The 18,562-nt window shown below is 37.9% G+C and overlaps 1 protein-coding gene across 2 annotated transcripts; it reads left to right on the top strand.

Moving 5' to 3' along the window:
- Positions 1–10,579: 10,579 nt before the first annotated feature.
- Positions 10,580–18,401, top strand: LOC127618698 (cytochrome c oxidase subunit 4 isoform 2, mitochondrial). Of its 2 annotated transcripts, none has more exons than XM_052091293.1 (5): positions 10,580–10,696; positions 12,008–12,107; positions 16,872–17,036; positions 17,515–17,646; positions 18,021–18,401. In XM_052091293.1, exons 2-5 carry the CDS (start codon positions 12,008–12,010, stop codon positions 18,152–18,154), a joined length of 531 nt encoding a protein of 176 aa, XP_051947253.1. In that variant the 5' UTR covers positions 10,580–10,696; the 3' UTR covers positions 18,155–18,401. The 2 variants fall into 2 exon arrangements, with proteins under 2 accessions (XP_051947253.1, XP_051947252.1); XM_052091292.1 differs by having other exon boundaries at positions 10,628–10,776.
- The last annotated feature ends 161 nt before the right edge of the window (positions 18,402–18,562 follow it).

Below are 18,562 nucleotides of genomic sequence, written 5' to 3'. Positions count from 1 at the left end.
GTAGGCTACCTCAGTAGATGAGTGCAGAGTATATAATATGTATAATTATATTAATATATATTTAAAATAATGTATTAGACTAAAAGTACACCTGTAAAATCTATTTTCTTTTCTCTTTACATCATTATAACTCTCCTAAAATGTACATCATGCATTCCCTTCCAGAGGGACTTTGTTCCTTCTCACTCAAAGCGTTCACGCTTGTTAAAGAGTGGCGTGCTGTCATAGCAACCATGTTACGTTCCGTTTCCGTTTGTCCTAACAAAACAAGACTTTTTAAAGGAGGACACTCTGTATACTGCAGCCTTCAAAGGAGGCGTCCTACCTAGCACGCAGCCTTCCAAACGAGACACAGCCAGTGTGTACAGCCAGTGGAGTCATGAGCACTCAAACCCGCTGCTGCCCCCTGTGTCAACTGTAGGAATGATGGAAGACCTGCAGCTTGAACCATATGAGGTTTACTGCTACCACCTGGAGGCTATTTAAGGTTTTCACAATTCACCTTTACTTTTAAAATGAAACATTCACATACTGTATTTTAATGATGCGATCTGATGAGCGTTTGAATATAGGTGAAACACTTTCTTATGTTATTAAATGTATATATGTGTGTGTGTGTGTGTGTGTGTGTGTGTGTGTGTGTGTGAGCGTGTATTTATCACTTTGTGGGGACCAAATGTCCCCATAAGGATAGTAAAACCCGAAATTTTTGACCTTGTGGGGACATTTTGTCAGTCCCCATGAGGAAAACAGCTTATAAATCATACTAAATTATGTTTTTTGAAAATGTAAAAATGCAGAATGTTTTCTGTGAGGGTTAGGTTTAGGGGTAGAGTTAGGTTTAGGGGATAGAATATAAAGTCTGTACAGTATAAAAACCATTATGTCTATGGAAAGTCCCCATAAAACATGGAAACACAACGTGTGTGTGTGTGTGTGTGTGTGTGTGTGTGTGTGTGTGTGTGTGTGTGTGTGTGTGTGTGTGTGTGTGTGTGTGTACTTATGATTTGATGCATTCACTCGAGCAGACAGAGGGCGCTTTAAAGTTTTTCTCGATTGCCAAGACACATTTCTTGAAAGCTGCTCTCCTTTTCTCTAAACTGTGAACACAAAACCCAATTTTCAAGCTACATTCACAAAACCTCAGACTCTTCTTGCAAAACCAAACTTTCACCTCAAAACAGTTCAATCTGTGCTCAAAACTGATCTATGTTGTCAAATCGTGCCCCGAGTCAATCAAAATGAAAAACACTACTGAACAGTCACTAAACACCACGTAGAAAAATAGAAAACACAATGCTCAGGACATGAAGTTGGAGAAATAAAATGTTTATTGTTCACTGTAGGCTAAATGCATGTTGCAAAACAAAAAAAAAAAAACTGTGCATTTAGCACTTGTACAAAAACAGAAATCTTGTGCATTTACACGTAGCACTTGTAAAAACAAACAGAAATCTTATGCGTTTGCCACTTGTGTACAGTAAGCCCATGTAAAAATAAAGTAAAAAATATACAAATAAGTGCATTACTCAGCCACAGAATCATGTCTCCATACTGGGTCAGGCCACAGGACTTCATCCACATCACAGGCCACATTTTGTCTGGCCAGGCAACGGGGGAAAAAAATCCCCTGGCATGCCGTATCCAGGCTTGGCATGCCGTATCCAGGCATGCCTCCACACCTATGTCACCACAGGCAAGTCCCATGGCTTGCAGGAGATTTACCCTGGTGTAAGGTTGGCGTTCATATACCTTCCACCGCCATGAGGAGAAGAATTCCTCAATGGGGGTTTAGGAAAGGGGAGTACGGTGGAAGGCAAAGACTGATAAAACCTTGGTTCATATTGAACCACTCTCTAACCTGGAGGGCTCTGTGAAAACTCACATTGTCCCAAACAACAACATAGATGGGATGCTCATCCTGCTGCCCTAACAGAGCATCTCGCATGTGATTGAGGGAAATGAGGAGCTGGTGAGTGTTGTAGGGCCCCAGGTTGGCATGATGGTGGAAAACCCCATGATTGCTGATGGCAGCACATACAGTTTTTTTGGATTGCTTACACACTAAAATTAAAAGTAGTACACTATTAGCAAAACCTTACACTCAAGAAGCAAAACATCAGCCCATATTTGCACAACTATAAGCACATTGTCAACCTCACACTTGTTGCAAACCGCTACACACAGTGTTTTGCAAAACACTAAACACACTTAACATACATTAAACACAAAAATCTATCATGAAGTCACTTCCTTGCAATACCAAAGCGCTGACTGTCAAATTACCGCACTGTCCAACCAATTGGTTCAACAGTCATCAGGTGTGCAAACACTTGTTTGCTTAATTGTAGACACACCAATCAGGTGTATAAGCACTATAAAAAGCAGCAGGTGAGTTCATCGGTCTTCAAGCACAATGGAAAGAGTCAGAGAAAGAGTAAGACAAGGAGGAGAACGAGGAGGAGAACGAGGAGGAGAACGAGGAATCAACAGAGGAAGAGGAAGAGGAAGAGGTGGAGGCCATGCTGGAGGTAGAGGAAGAGGTAGAGAAGAAGGTGCTCAAAGAGGACTGAATCTGAGAAATGAGATCCGTGCAACACTGGTTGACCACGTTGTCAACCACGGCCTGACGCTGAGGGAGGCTGGACTGCGAGTACAGCTAAATCTAAGCCGATACACAGTGGCAAGTGTGATAAGAACATTTCGACTGGAAAATAGGTATTGTAAAAATATCATCATATCAAAAACATCTGCATGGTTTCAGTAACTGCTTACAGTACTGTATTCTATGCACTATCAGCACTTCTGTTACCTTTTCCTGTGAAATTACTGTACTATTGTATACTTTTTTTTTTTTTTTTCTACATATGATTGAGGGTCAGGAACGACAAGGGGGAAGGCCTCCTATGTTCACAGAACAGCAAGAGAGGGAGATAGTAAACATAGTTTTGGCCAACAATGCTATAACACTCAATCAGCTCCAAGCTAACATTGTCAATAAACACGCCAGTTTCAACGATATCCATCAGGTCTCAACATCAACACTGGCACACATCCTAAAAAAAAAAACATATTCAAATGAAGCAAATTTATCGAGTGCCTTTCGAGCGCAATTCCGAAAGGGTGAAACGACTGCGGCATGATTATGCAGAGGTATGTATTCACTTTAGCAATGTGATCTTGCATACTGTCTCATAATCTTTTACTGTACTGTAATATGTATACTAGATCTACACTGAGCTACACAATCTTGCCTGACACTGTTCTTCAGAGAGTTTTAAGAATGGATGGAGGAGATCCAGCATGAGTTCATTTACGTAGATGAGGCTGAGTTCAACCTGACGAGAACGCGAAGGAGGGGAAGAAACATCATTGGCCACAGGGCTATAGTCAATGTCCCAGGGCAACATGGGGGTAATATAACACACTGTGCAGCCATTACACAGAATGGGGTCCTCCACCGCCATGCCCATATGGGCCCTTACAACACAGCACTCATACTTACATCCTTGGACCAATTGCACAACATAACGGCAGCATATCAAATCAATCATATGCAATACATTGTTGTCTGGGACAATGTGTCTTTCCACCGCTCTGCTCTGGTTCAGAACTGGTTTCAGCAACATCCACATTTCACCGTCCTATATCTTCCACCATACTCCCCATTCCTCAACCCTATAGAAGAGTTTTTCTCGGCATGGCAGTGGAAGGTATATGATCTCCGTCTCCAGGCTGAGGTACCCCTCATCCAAGCCATGGAGGAGGCCTGTGACCAGATGGAGGTAGCAGCAATGCAAGGATGGATTCGTCATTCAAGACGTTTCTTTCCAAGGTGTCTTGCTAATGACAACATTGCCTGCGACGTTGATGAAATTCTCTGGCCAGATCCAGCTAGGTGAAGAGACAATGTCTAGGTTTTTTTTTTTTATACAGTTTTTCCTCGATTGTTTACACAATTGTTGCAAAACCCCTCAATTCTCCTGCAAAATGAAACTTTCATTCAAAACAATGTTATTTCTTCTCAAAATGGTATTTTGTTTTCAAATGACACACACACACAAACCATCATATGAATAGACATTTATAAGAACCAGTTGAACACTGATGTGCTCAATGTAAAACACTATGATGAATGGAAAACACTTAGGCCTTTTTTTGTTCAGTGTTACACTTACTACAGACAGTACATACATAAGTGTGTTGTAAAATATTTGAGAATATTGTTTTTATACTCAGAACACACAAATACACGGTAACAAATATATTTTATTTTTCCCACAAAAACAATGTACACAGTGTACATCCCATTCCCAACCAACAAAATGTTGCACATACACTACATACAAAACAACAGAAGGATTTACTGTACACAGTTACAGTAAAAAAAAAAAACTATGCTGCATCCTCTCTTCTGTTGCGGTCTGGCCACAGCACCTCATCCACATCACAAGCAATGTTTTCCCTGGCCAAGCAGCGGGGGAAATATCGCCTAGTATGGCGATTCCAGCCATGAAAAGCATCAGCTGCTATAACTCCACATGCGTCCTCCATAGCTTGGAGAAGAGGTATACGCATTTGTGGATTTCGGTCATACACTTTCCATCTCCAGGCAGAAAAAAAATTCCTCAATAGGATTGAGGAATGGAAAATATGGAGGGAGATAAACAACTAAAAAGCGAACCAGAGCAGCCCTGTGGAAACTTACGTTGTCCCAAATGACAACGTACCTGAGCTGCTCTGGGCCATCTACCTGATCTGGTGGAATGAGTGTGTTGTGTAGGGTGTCCAGGAATGTGATCAGATGGGCGGTGTTGTAGGGGCCAAGGGTAGCATGGTGATGGATGACGCCGTGGTGGGTAATCGCTGCACACATTGTGATGTTCCCTCCGCGCTGGCCAGGGACTTCAACAATGGCACGCTGGCCGATGACATTCCTTCCCCTCTTTCGTCTTTTTGTGAGGTTGAACCCAACCTCAACAATGAAGATGAACTGGTGCTCCACTGCAGCCACCTCTAGCTCAAGGACTCTCTGAAACACTCATGACAATATCAGAAATAGACATGAGTGGTCACTATTGTGAAGCACAATCATTATGATTACAATATTGAAATATGTATAATTTACTGTATACAGTGTTGAGTATGCATCGATTGTGGGACTCACTTGCAGTTATATCGTAATTCTTTGACTCTTTCTGAATTGAGTTCAAATGGCACCCTGTAGACCTGCTTCATCCTGAGATGATTTCTGCGCAAGACACGGTCCAGTGTTGATAAGCTTACCCTATCAATATTTTGAAATATGTCATTGTTTTCTATTTTTTTCTTTGTATTTACTGTAATGTTATGGCGTTGTTTTCTAGGACCATGTTTATGATTTCAGTTTCCTGTTCAGGAGACAGAACACGTTCCCGACCACCTTGTGTTGGTAATCTTTCAGTTCTGCCAAACAAATAGTAAAATACTGTAAATACAAGTAGGTATATATTTTCTAAATACTTGAAACATACTTTACAGTATTTTTACAGTCCTACAGATACAGTCCACAGGCAATACTGTACTACTGTACTCATTGAGTACTGTATTGATATGCAGTACTGCAATTTTCTAGTGAGAGTAGATTTCTTACCTATTCTCATTTCGGAAAGTCCGGATGATGGATGCTACAGTGTACCTGCTCAGATTTGGCTGTACTCTTTGCCCAGCCTCCCTCATTGTTAGACCATGGTTGACCACATGATCAACCAAAGTGGCTCGGCTCTCATCAGAGATTACGGTCCTTGGCCTTCCTCGCCTCGTCATCCTCCTCCTCTTACTCTCACTCCTCTGCCTCTGTTTCCAATGTTGGCATCCATTGCTCCATTGAATAGCTCACCTGTTGCCCTTTTATGCTAAAGCTCTGATTGCTAATTGTAAAACTGTGTGACGGGCGTTTGCCCTTGTGATGAGTCAGTGTGCATATTTGAATGGCAGTGTGTTCCTTGTGAAAACAAGATATTTTCTGCATGAAAATTGTGCCAAAAGCAGAGAATTGTGTGTAGTGTTTTGAAAAAAGTGTGTTTTAGAACTGCAATTTAAGTGTAAATCAGGAATTGTGCTTGTAGTTTAGCAGAATTGGTTCAGGGGGTTGGTGAATGAGTTACATGTTGTGGTCATTGTGTCTCAAGTACCAGAATTTGTGTGTAAACAATTGAGAAAAACTGTAAACAGTAAACTTACAGTACAATACGTAAAGTGACATTTTGTTACAGTATTATGAATCTCAATGTCAACATTTTGGACGTGTTGAGAAATAAATGAGTTTCTTCAATCTGCAACATTGGTCTTGTGTAGTGTTTGGTGAATTTACATTATATTTGTATTTTGTTGATGGTAGCCTACTCTAATCATAGGGAAGTAGAAGTGCTAAAAGTGTTTTAGGTTTATCACAGCAGAGTGTAACTCATGCAAACAGAGTATAGTAATGTGAAACGTGTGTGTTTCATATGGTAACAAAGAGTGGTTTTTAAACAGAAGTGTATAGTTTTTACAAGATTGAATAATTATGCAAAGGATCTGTACTGTTTTGCTAATTGGGTGTGTGGTTGTGCTAATTGTGTGTAGTGTTTTGAAAACACGGGCCCTGTTTTGAAAATCGTGCTTAAGCAATCCAAAAAAAACTGTAATGTGTCATTGCCACCACGCTGCCCAGGAACACCAACAATGGCCCGATGGCCAATCACATTACGGCCTCTCCTTCTGGTGAGATTAAACCCAGCTTCATCCATGTAGATGTATTCATGGGGTCTTTCGATTGCATCCAGTTGAAAAAGCCTCTGTAGAAATAGATATACTTTTGTAAGTGATACGGAAAAAGTGATTTAGGCCACTACAGTAAATCACTACTTGGAGTAATCAACATTGAATGTGTCTGGATATATGCCAACCTGTACATACTGGAATCTTTGCGCTTTGACTCTGTCTGAGTTGTGATCAAAGGGCACTCTGTATAGCTGTTTCATGCGCAGTCTGTTGCGCTTGAGGACACGATCAACAGTAGAGAGGCTGACACTGCTGATACCCTCAAAATTTACATGGTCCTCAATGATCTTGTGCTGAATTTCACTCAGTTTACGTAATGACATCGTTCTCACGGACCATATCAACAATTAGGGTCTCTTGGTGTGGGGAGAACTTACCTGTCCTCCCACCCCCATGTGGCAGTCTTTCTTCTACAAAAAGAGAACATGGAGTTACAAAAAATATACATGGAATACTAGGCCTACAAACAGTTAGACCAACCCTCCATTACAATACTACAGTACATTGGTACAGTGATGTACTGAAACATATATTTACTTACAGTATACTGTGGTACAGTATATAGTATGTCATACAGTAATTGCTGTCAACATTTACATACTGTACTATAATGTCAAAAAAAGGTAATTACCTGTTCTCTTTAAATCTTCGGATTATGGTGGACACATTGAATCTACTGATGTTTGGTTGTACCCTTTGTCCAGCCTCCCTCATGCTCATACCATGGACAAGAACATGGTCAATCACAGTAGCTCTGATTTCATCAGATATTACTGTTCTTTGTCTTCGCTGACCACCTCGACCTCCTCTCACACGAACTCTTCCTCTCAGATTTCTATCCATTGTAGGGCCTCACAAACCAGTGCTCTCTGACCTGGCTTACTGTATATGTTCCCTCACATCATTAGCCAAAAGTGTGCTCAATTTTGAGTTGTTGTGTTCAAGTGGTGACACCTGTGCTTTAATTGTGTTTGACTTTTGTCACCTGTGCTCACCATTATGCAGCACAATGAAAATGCGTTGGCAAGTTGTGTCTAAACAGGTGAAAAGTGCTTATGGTTTTGCCAAAAGAGTGATTGATTCAATCAGTGGGTTCAGGCAACTGAGCATTTGGTTCATACAATAGGGTTTAGTGTTTTAGCAATTGAGAAAAACTGTAACATGTCAGTGAAGAACTTTACCTTTGGAAACTTGATAAAGAGAGTTGTTGTGTACACTGCAGTTTTGAAGTTCAGAAATAGTTAATCTTGTGTAAAGAAAATACATGTTAATTTATTTACGTTTTTTTTTTTTTTTTGTAAGACCTTTGATATTATGGCATTAGGATTTTGATATGTTTTGTATTTTTGATGTAAAAATATCGATTACATCCTTAAAATGCATTTATTTGAGAAGCAACACTGCATAAGATAAGGCTTTTTCAAATAATGTGTATTTTGTCATACTGTACTGGTATATTTTTTTGGTATACTTTTTAATTGTTTATAGTCAAAAACAAGTGAAAAAATCTGCTAGTGTTTAAGTAATCCATCAGATTACATTATTGACAAGTAATCTATCGAAAAACGTTACAAATGACATTTTACAGCATGTATTCTGTAATCTGTAGTGGAATCACTGATAATAGATCAGTGAGTGGAATACATTTTAAAAGTAACCCTGCTGTTTTTTTGCACAGGAATATTGCCAGGGTGACCTAGCGTTGCCACACACACCAGCACTGCACACTGGCATCTGCTTATGATGGGCTTTATCGCCTATGCCAGTGTTTCCCAAACTGGGTTGCCCCTGGGGGTACGTGAGGTGACATTGGGGGTACACGCATGACATTGAGATTTCTTTCAATTTCATCACAGTCATAAAATAACATTCAAACCCAGTTAATGTATTTCTCACTGGCAAAAATTATTTTGTGTGCCCTCTAGTGTAGAAACACCAAAATGGTTGTCATAAAGTCAGACAAATATGCAATGAAATAACCCGATATTTTGCGGTTAAAAAATGTGTCGTGCGTCACACAAGTATATTTTTTCGTGACGTAAGTGATAGCAAGTAAAATACTTCACTGTTTTACCAGACTCGCACATGTCAGTCGTCCATGATTTTAGTTGAGTTTTTTCGCAGTTTAAAACGTAATTTGTATTTAAGGTTAGATGCATAGGGAGTTTTGATTATGATGGTATAAGTTCATAAGATTTGATGACAAGTGTCAGACATTCACTCGCAGTAATTTTCAATCACATTTGCTCGCAAGGTAGAGACCTGTTTTTACATTGTTGCATTATGTTTTTTTGTTTTTTTAGCAAATGAGCTCAACCTTGCTAACAGTGTCAAATGTGACATAAAAAAGCCCCTTGGAGCTGACTGCACAATTGCACAGATACTTTATACTCGAATTCGGCCGGCAATGACGCATCTGCAATGATGGGCAATTCCACAGAACCGAACGGTATTCTTGCATACCGCGACGCAATGAGGGGGGAGTTTTCAAGATATGCAGATATATCATATCTAGCATACCAATGTAAGCCATTTATTCAGTATGAATATGATAAATATAACATGTTGCAAGTTATGGATGGTCTAAACCATTTTAAATTATTTTTCTTATGACTTTTTTTTTTTTGTTGTTGTTAAAATTAATGTGTTTTATTGCCTTTTATTCTTCATGTTCTTAATTGGTTTTTATTTATTTTATGTATCTTGTATTTTCTTTCAATTTATATGTAAAGCACTTTGAATTTTCTTTGTGTATGAAATGTGCTATATAAATAATCTTACCTTGCCTGACTGGTGGCTGTATTTTCTAAATATTTTTTACATTAATTCTAGTGAATGCCTTGCCCCATAGATTTCCATAGATTTTTGTTTGTATTAACAAACTGAGGTTAGATTTTTTTTTTTTTTTTTATTTTATTTTATTTTTTTTGTAATCAGCAATATGTCACAGCAGCTGTTGAAAAAGCTTAATGCCTATGATTTAAAAAAAATAAATAATAATAATTAAAACATGTGAGAACAAAAATGTTGTTATTGCTGGCAGATGTGATTAGATTCTCACCTTTCCAATACATTTATAAAGGTACAGAAAACATACTGAAATGATAGACATGGTTGAACTTAAAGTGTACAACAATCCTTTAAATGTCTTAAAACTGTGATCGGAAGGAGAGCAGAGCAAAACAAGGAAACAAATTAAATGTAAGAGCATCATTTAACCCAATTTAATAATATGATTCTCTGTGTTCACTATTCAATGCTTCTCTCATAAGTCACTCTGTAGTGTCTGACACTGTGTGCTCAGTGTTTCCATCTTCAAGTGCTTGAGGAGATGGAATATTTCACAGCAGTCTTGTCCTTATTTGAACACTATGGCAGTCTACTCCCTGCTATCTACTCCCCTCTGTTCAGTTTTGGTGACCATTGGTTGGGCGGTGAAATGTATACCAGCAGGCAGGCTCACTGCCTGACTACTGAAGCAGACTTTAGTTCAGGTTCGCATTGTGCTAAACCCCAGTTCAGAACTGGACATGATCCAGATAAACTCCCTGCCTCTCTCTACCCCTCCTCTTTTTACTCTTTTATTTTTCAAGATCTGCTCCATTTTCTCTGCTGTCTGAAGCTAACCCTAACCAACAGAACAAGCATGGAACACATTTGATATGTTAAGAGATAAACTTCTGCACTAATGTCCCAGTTAACAGTGCAGTCACGTGCTCGGCACAGATTGTTTACTTACACAGTCTCTCACAGTTTAAAATCCCTTCTAACCCCAATACCTCCCACCATCTCTCTCTCTCCTTTCATTACCCACCCACCCCTGTGTTCCCATGGTCAAGTATCCTGCCTCTGTGTGCCAAAATCCCAGGCAGTGACATATGCATAAAACAAAGTAAGAGTGCACATTTTGTTTCTTCAAGTATTCTTTTTTGTGTTTGATTTTGCCTTATCGTCTCGCCTCTCAGGAAAACTGTGAGTATGATGAGCAAACTATCTAGAAACGGCAGGGGGAGAAGGGTAACACGAAGACCAAAAAGGCAGGGGAAAATGCATCTGTGTTCTTACAGTATTCTTACAGAATGCATTTAACTGTGAAAATGGTCTGGAAATTGTTTCAAAAGATTCAATGTTTGCTGAACTGCTGAATATTCTTCAACTAACAACGAGCAACAAATTAGTTTAAGGCTTTTATATAATGACTGTTTTGATTTTTCTCACAATCTCTGCAATAAAGCAATGCTGCTAGAGTGCTAGTGTCCACATTTTAGTAGAAACTGCACTCTTTAAAGCATAAAAAGTTTGATAGAGCAGTAGACAAAAATGTAAGAGCTAATATTTTAAGTATTTTTTTATTTCTCTGTTTTCACATTTGTAGAGGTTGTTGCAAACTCTTGTCTTGAACTATTGCCAGTTTCATCCATTTTATTTACAGCATGACTGTCTCTCTGCCTCTGCACATACAGAAAGTTCATACTTTGTTTCAATGAATAAAACATATTTGATGATGATTTATTCAAAAAAAATACTGATCTGAGAAATACAGAATAAGTTTTTAATGTGGCAATGCCAAGTCAACAAAGCTTCTTGGGAGTGTGTAACACAAACACAGGCTGTTGTTTATCCAGAGCTAGAGTATCTGTGCAAGGAGGGTTGGTGGAGACTTGCTGTAATTAACTGGAAAAGATGATTATGTGACCAGACTGATCAAGCTGAGATTTGGATTTGGTCCAGAACTGGAGGAGGAACAAAGCAGCATGTAGTAATCTACCTTTATAAAGTTCACTTACATCATTTCACCAGGAGACACGAAAATCTAAATTTTCGAAACTATATTCAACATAATTATCCTACAATTTCAGAAGTGATTCAGACTGTCGCATTATGGTTGAACCTCAGAAATGCATAGTAAAATGGCAAAAAATTCTAAATGTAAGACTTTGGCAACACCAACAATTGGTTGAAAATCATTATACTCAAACAACTCTAAACAGTGGATTTGTATGTAATACTCGCAAGCATATTGAGGCACATACATTAAGAGGATGACCTACAAAGTGTAGATGACATGGAAGTGATTAAGAATAGTAGTAAAAAAAAATGCAATAGTCAGTTTGCTTTCCTTATAGTTAACGTTAGCCTGCCAGGTGTTGTGGTCTTCATGAAGGGTTTTGAATGTGTGTTCTTGATTTCTCTTGTGGTTCAGATGCTGCGTCTGACTCCTGGGCGTGTAGGGGGGCTTCTATCCAGATGGGCAGTGGCTGCATTCAGCTCCAGCAGTGCCAGGATTGCCGGTCATGGGCATGGTAATACATTTTCTTTGAAAACAAATTGATTCTGAAATGATGTGTGATCAATGGTTGACACATCAGCATTATATCAGTATGTGTTCATTAGTATCTTTTCTAATCCCTCATAATAGTTATTTAAAACATATCAATATAAATTAGTATAATGAGACCATTGACATGCACACCAATATGCTGATAAATCCCCCAAAAATTTGCTCATTGTAAAAATCCAACAATGCAAGAAAACTGTGTTTAAAAGAGACTTGAATTTATCAAGTTATTCACTGCTTCTGACATCAAACCATGAAGAGTCATGCTTAGACTTTAATAAGCTGGTAAAAATGCCGGTAAAGGTGTTTACCTGCAATGTTAAATCAGGGTAATGGGCATAAATCGACCTTGTTGATCAGTTCTTACCCATTGTTGGCTTAAGCACAATCGAGTAAATGCGCTGAATGACCGGCTCATTGTAGATTATCCCTACTCATTACACGGCTCTCTGGAATACTATATTCTGATTGGTCAATGGCGCCATCTAATGGTCTGATATTTCACAGTAACAACCGCACATCTTATCACTGTACAATCTCTTCAAGTAAGCTTATAAAATAATTTCAACTCAAATCGTTTCATGTCCATTTATTTGTTTATTTGCAAGTAGTCTTGTAATAGGTTAGATTATGAGGAGTGATATGGTTATATTCATAAAATAAACACCAACATAACTGTTCAGCGATTTCCTCTCACATAATTATATAATTTCAATGCAAATAAATATTGTACAGTCAGCCAGTTGTTATTGCAAAATCTAAACCCTTTAGGGAGATACAAGACCCCTCCGCTTGGCATCGGGGTCTTGATCACCATGTTGGGTTTATTTTGCAATTACAACTGGCTGATTGTACACGTTCTCTTACTACACAGCTTATCAAAAGAAATTAATAAGAATTAGTATGTTAGAATTATAAATAGCCTATTATAAATAGCTTATACATCTCGCATTTTGGTATATTATTAACAAAAATTGGATTAGATCTTTTTGTCAACTTGTTTTCTTTAAAAAAGCACAGGTTTTGTATTTCTATTTGGAACTTACTGATTGTAGGCCTCATTGGCCTGAGCTTATGCACCTAATTTACAGAGTGAATAAAAAAAAATATTTGTGGATAATTTTGACAAAATTAAATAAAATATGAATACATTCTGTATTATTTATTGCACTAGTGTGTTTTAATGTTTAACCTGGAATTTAATTTTCAAATGCTTTTATTTTGTACAAAATGGCACAAAATCACAATTGTGGTGTTCCCGGTCAAAAATGACCAGCCATTGAAAATGAATTGGGGAGATAAAAAATAAGAGAAAAATTGTGTTCAGTAGCATGTACATCCATTAGATGAGCACATATGTGCATGTGTCCTTGCAAACATAAAGGTCTCGAACCTGTGCACGTGCACAAACACACACGTGCACATATATACTCACAAACTCCACATAGATTAACTTTATCGTACCCTGAACTGCATCCAACATTCATCCAACATTAACACACACACACACACACACACACATGCTTTCTTTTTCACAGAGGATTTTTATCCTACCCTGAACTTTATCCAACATCCATTGATCCATCCAACATTATAACAGACACACACACTAGTGTCACGGTACCAAAATTTCAGTAGTCAGTACCGATACCAGTGAAATTTCACGGTTCTCGATACCAATTTCGATGCCACAGCAAAAATAAGCTAATATTATAAAGTGCTATTGAACACACAAGTTTAATTATTTTTTATCATTTAATAATTATTGTAATAATTATAGTTTATTATTATTTTCCAGAACTTTCCAGAAATGTTTTTTAAGTTTAATTTAATTTCATCATCAAAATGGTGTCTAATCAATACATTTTTAAAACTTAAGTGAAAAGTTGTTACTAAAAGTAAATGTTATTATTGTGAAACTTAAATGCGATATTAAGCTGAGCTGAGATTAAAGCGCAAATGCTGTGATTTTTAATTATATAAATATATAGTTTACATGTGCTGCGTGGTTCACAGTGGATTAGTGCTCTGCTCTGTCATCTCATACAACAGGAGTTATTCTCAATGTCTGTGGAGTTTCTAGTGGATGTAGTGGTCAGATTTATTTAAAGTATGCAGCTCTTCCACAGTAAGATTGCAGCCTTTAGCTGTTTAATCACACAAGGACATGTCATGATTTGAATTTGATTAATTGTCCATTTCAGTGTACAAGGAGTAACAGCATGCATTCAAAATAAGCTTGTGAGAATTTTGTATGCCGTCATGTGTCCGTCATACTGCTCGCTGGTACACGATAGAGTCGTTGCTCAGTACTACTGGTATTGCAGAAACACTGATATCATTACATCTTTTTTATTTTAATATCGACTTGACACTGAAGTAGATGTCTACCTTTGACAACACTAACACACACACCTGAACTCTTTGCCCCACAGTGACCCCTCTCCAATAGACTCTTTCTTTTCTGATCTTTCTTTCATCACACCTTTCACACAAAATATTATGACAGCGTGTTTTGGAATATTCATACTCTCACAAAGAAGCAGATCAATAGCCGCTTTTCCACTATCGGCCAATGCAGGGGTGCCTGGGCTGCAAGGTCTCACAGCCCATCAACTTTGAAAACAAATGTTTATATATACTTAAATATGTGAGAGCTTATTCAAGACCCCCTCAACAGGGCTCTGTGACTATGAGGGCACCCAGCCAACTCTAACCTTGTAACACCACATGTATCATATTTGATACATTACTTTCTAAACACTCTACATCACATTGTGTATGAGATGTCTACTGTCCCCTGGTGAAAATAAATGCTGTACTGGAAGTAGAACACCTTGTTTTGTAATTTTCCAAAATAGCTACCAGTATGTTTTAATGAACTCATCTTTTCAACTTACCATGCTCCCCATTGAGAGCAAGAACCACTAATCGCAACCAAAAGGTGGTTATCCCGTTTGACTCTACCATCCATAGCAACCGGGCCAATTTTGGTTGCTTAATAGACCTGGCTGGAGTCACTCAGTACACCCTGGATTTGAACTCATGACTCCAGGGGTGGTAGTCAGCGTTAACACCCCCCCCCCCTGGAGGTTAAAGTCTATACAGGGTTTAGGATGATCACTTCTGAATGGAACGCACCTCATCATTCAGATGAGTTAGAAAAGATATAGCAGCACGAGCCAGAACTGCCTGAGCTCTTTGCTGAATTTTACCAAACCCTTACACAGATACTGTAGGAGTATTTGTTAAATTCTTCAATATTTAAAGTGTTTGATGAAATTATAATATTTTATAAATTATTATGGCCCCTGTAATATGCATTTCGGCTGGCAAAAGGCCATTGGTCCAGAGAAAGCCCAGAGGAGGCACGATGAAGCCCCAGAATGGTCTGTGGGTACACAACTGTCCCTGGCACAGCACTATGCCCTCATTTGCCCCTATAGTGGAAATGTGGCAAATGTTTACTAATATACAGAAGCATTCCCACAGCTAAGGTATATAAAGCCTCATAGGGCCTTGCTCATCATTCACTTTGTGGCAGCATAATGGCCAAGTGGGTCTCTGTGCATGAGGCTCTTGATCACATCATTGATCATGGTAGATCACTTGATTGGTTCATTTCAAAATAAAAGTTTTGTTTTTGTGATATTCCCCATTTATTTTCAATGGCCAGTAATTTTTGACTGGGAACACCAATAGTGTGACTTTTTGCAATTTTTTGATCATTTTATAAAAATAAATAAAAGTGCTTAAAAATGTTTTAAACATAAAAAATACAGATATTTTCTTATTAACCCATAAAGAATGCTTTTTTCACTCAAAAACCGAGGTGCATAAACTCAGGTCAATGATGCCTATGATCAATAGTTCCAAAAAGAAATACAAAACCTGTCCTAATTGAAAGGAAAACATGTTGACAAAAACATTGAATCCAATATTTGGTGATAATATAGCATAATGAGATATTTATAAGAAATTTTTAATAGGCCGGTCATTTTTTACCATTTACCACAAGTGTGACTTTGTGCAATTATTAACTAAATAAAAGCATTTCAAAACAAACTTCCTGTTTAAACATTAAAGCACATTATTGTGATATGTAGTACAGCATGCTTTTGTTTTTTATTTAATATTGACAAAATGATCCACAAATATTGCTTTTTTCACTCAGAAATGAGGTGCATAAGCTCAGGTCAATGATGCCTACGATCACTAATTTCCAAATAGAAATACAAAACCTGTGCTGATTGAAAGCAATTAAACAAGTTGATAAAAAATATATAACATGGAAGTCTTCCATGATTCATAACGAAAGCCTTTTTTTCGGTGTCCAGACGTATGTTTTTAGCGGATAATGTGATGTTTAGCATATTAAATTGCCAAATAAAAAATGCCATAGTCCCCATTCTTTACAGAGTTACGATGGCCATGTTTTGACAGTGCCTCAGCTGATTGTGTAGATGACATGAAGTGATGGCCCAAGGTTATTTACGTTGATATCATTAACTACTTCGAGTTGTTATGACTCTGAACCTGAACTAATTTTTACTCCAACTAACTCTTAAAACAGTTGATGTTCTCCTTCTGGATCGCTCATTTTGGTCGTTTTTACATGTCCAAAACCAGAAAACAGTCCAGCGCCAATCATGGCTCCACCCAGTGGTTAGTCATGAAAACTGTAGATAAAGTTAATTTCTATATTGTCAATATCTGTTTTTGTTTTCAGAGGTGAGAGAGCAGGCGGATATGTCTATTCCCATGTACTGGGACCGTCTGGACACTCCTTTACCAGACCGACCATACCAGGATACCCTCAGTGCTGCAGACAAGAGCCTGAAGCAGAAGGAGAAAGGACCCTGGAACTACCTTACTAAAGAGGAAAAAATTGCCTGTAGGTATTTCTGCTTCTTTTTTTTTTTCTTCTGTTGTCACATCCCAGGGCCCTTTCTGTTCTTATGTACACTCAGAAGGGAGTCTTAAAGGGATAGGTCACCCAAAATGTTTTATTCTATCATAATTTATTCACCCTTACGTTGTTCCCAACCCATATAACTTTCTTTCCTCCATAGAAACAATAGGATACGTTAGCCTCGGTCACCATTCACTTTCATTATATGGTGAAAAAATGCAATGGAAGTGAATTGTGAACATTTTGCCTCCTTTTCATCTCCTCTTGTGCTATGGAAGAAAGGAAGTCCTAGGGGTTGGGAATGACATAAGGTTGAGTAAATGATGACAGAATTAAGAGTGTAGAGTAAATTATGTACATACGAGAAAGCTGTCTGATAGCAAAGAGCAGATCCTTTGAAAACTTCAAATCTGTTGTAGTCCCCAAAAACATATTATGCCACTATGATTCTGAATTGCAGTGTATAGACTGATGTTTAAAGAGACATATGCAGAGATGAAGAAACCATCCAGTGAATGGAAGACGGTGGTTGGAGGAATCTTCTTCTTCATTGGTTTCACAGGCCTGGTTGTCCTTTGGCAAAGGCTCTATGGTGAGGGAGAACTTAATTTTAGATGTTTTAATTTTTATCTCTTTAGGTTTAAAGGTCAGGGTTCCCACACGTTTTGTCCAATGCAATTTAAGTTGTTTGTGATTCCTGGACAAGCATTTTAAACAATCATTTAATTGACACAAAAAGCTATTTATTTGATTGAATATTTTAGAGCTGAACTAGAAGAAGGAAAAAAAAAGATTCTTTAAGATTTTATTCATTTTTATAAATTCTTCAAGCCTAGAAATGACCTGATATTTCAAAGTTTTCCATGACTGTTGGAACTTCGGTTCCTAGTAAGAAAGATATATAACAATTCAAGGTGCTAGTACTATACTAGTGATTGGTAATTCCTACATTTGCTTGTTTCTCAGTGTATCCCCCTCATCCTCGCACTCTTGATGACGAGTGGAAAGCTATGCAGGTGAAGCGGATGCTGGACATGCGGGTGAACCCAGTGGAAAGCTTCTCAGCCAAGTGGGACTATGAGAAGGGCCAGTGGAAATGAATGAATTGTAGTTGAGCACTACTCATCTAAGCCTTGTCATTTATCTATCACCTTTGATAGTCTTCATATATTACTATGATGTCCATCCCTTACAGTATGTGACCATAATAATGTTATCTGGTGGTAAATGGCATATGTAAGATTTGATAGTGGATTGTTTTAATCCCCTGATCTGCTCTGTTGAAAGAATCACAACTTGACTGATCTGATTGACAAATCTTGACTGAAGGAAATAAATATTTAAAGAACACCATTCTGTGTATCTTTGTATTGATTCAATGAGAGACATAAATGAAACACTCATATTAATGATCACAAATGAGAAGACAAGTTTTATGAATTCAAATGGATCTTTATTTAATTTAAATGATATCAGACATTTAAAAGAAAAAAAATGCTTTTAAAAAC

The sequence above is a fragment of the Xyrauchen texanus genome, chromosome 25, assembly GCF_025860055.1.
Source record: "Xyrauchen texanus isolate HMW12.3.18 chromosome 25, RBS_HiC_50CHRs, whole genome shotgun sequence".
Classification (NCBI taxonomy): Eukaryota; Metazoa; Chordata; class Actinopteri; order Cypriniformes; family Catostomidae; genus Xyrauchen; species Xyrauchen texanus.
Note: the sequence above shows the minus strand (reverse complement) of the source record. Positions and strands in the feature narration are given on the sequence as shown.

Excerpts from the sequence above, each read along its gene's own strand:
- LOC127618698 (XM_052091293.1), top strand. The coding sequence starts at position 12,008 with ATGCTGCGTCTGACTCCTGGGCGTGTAGGGGGGCTTCTATCCAGATGG. Across the intron at positions 17,037-17,514 it reads TAAAGAGGAAAAAATTGCCT|TGTATAGACTGATGTTTAAA; the intron begins GTAGGTATTTCT and ends TCTGAATTGCAG. Across the intron at positions 17,647-18,020 it reads CCTTTGGCAAAGGCTCTATG|TGTATCCCCCTCATCCTCGC; the intron begins GTGAGGGAGAAC and ends CTTGTTTCTCAG.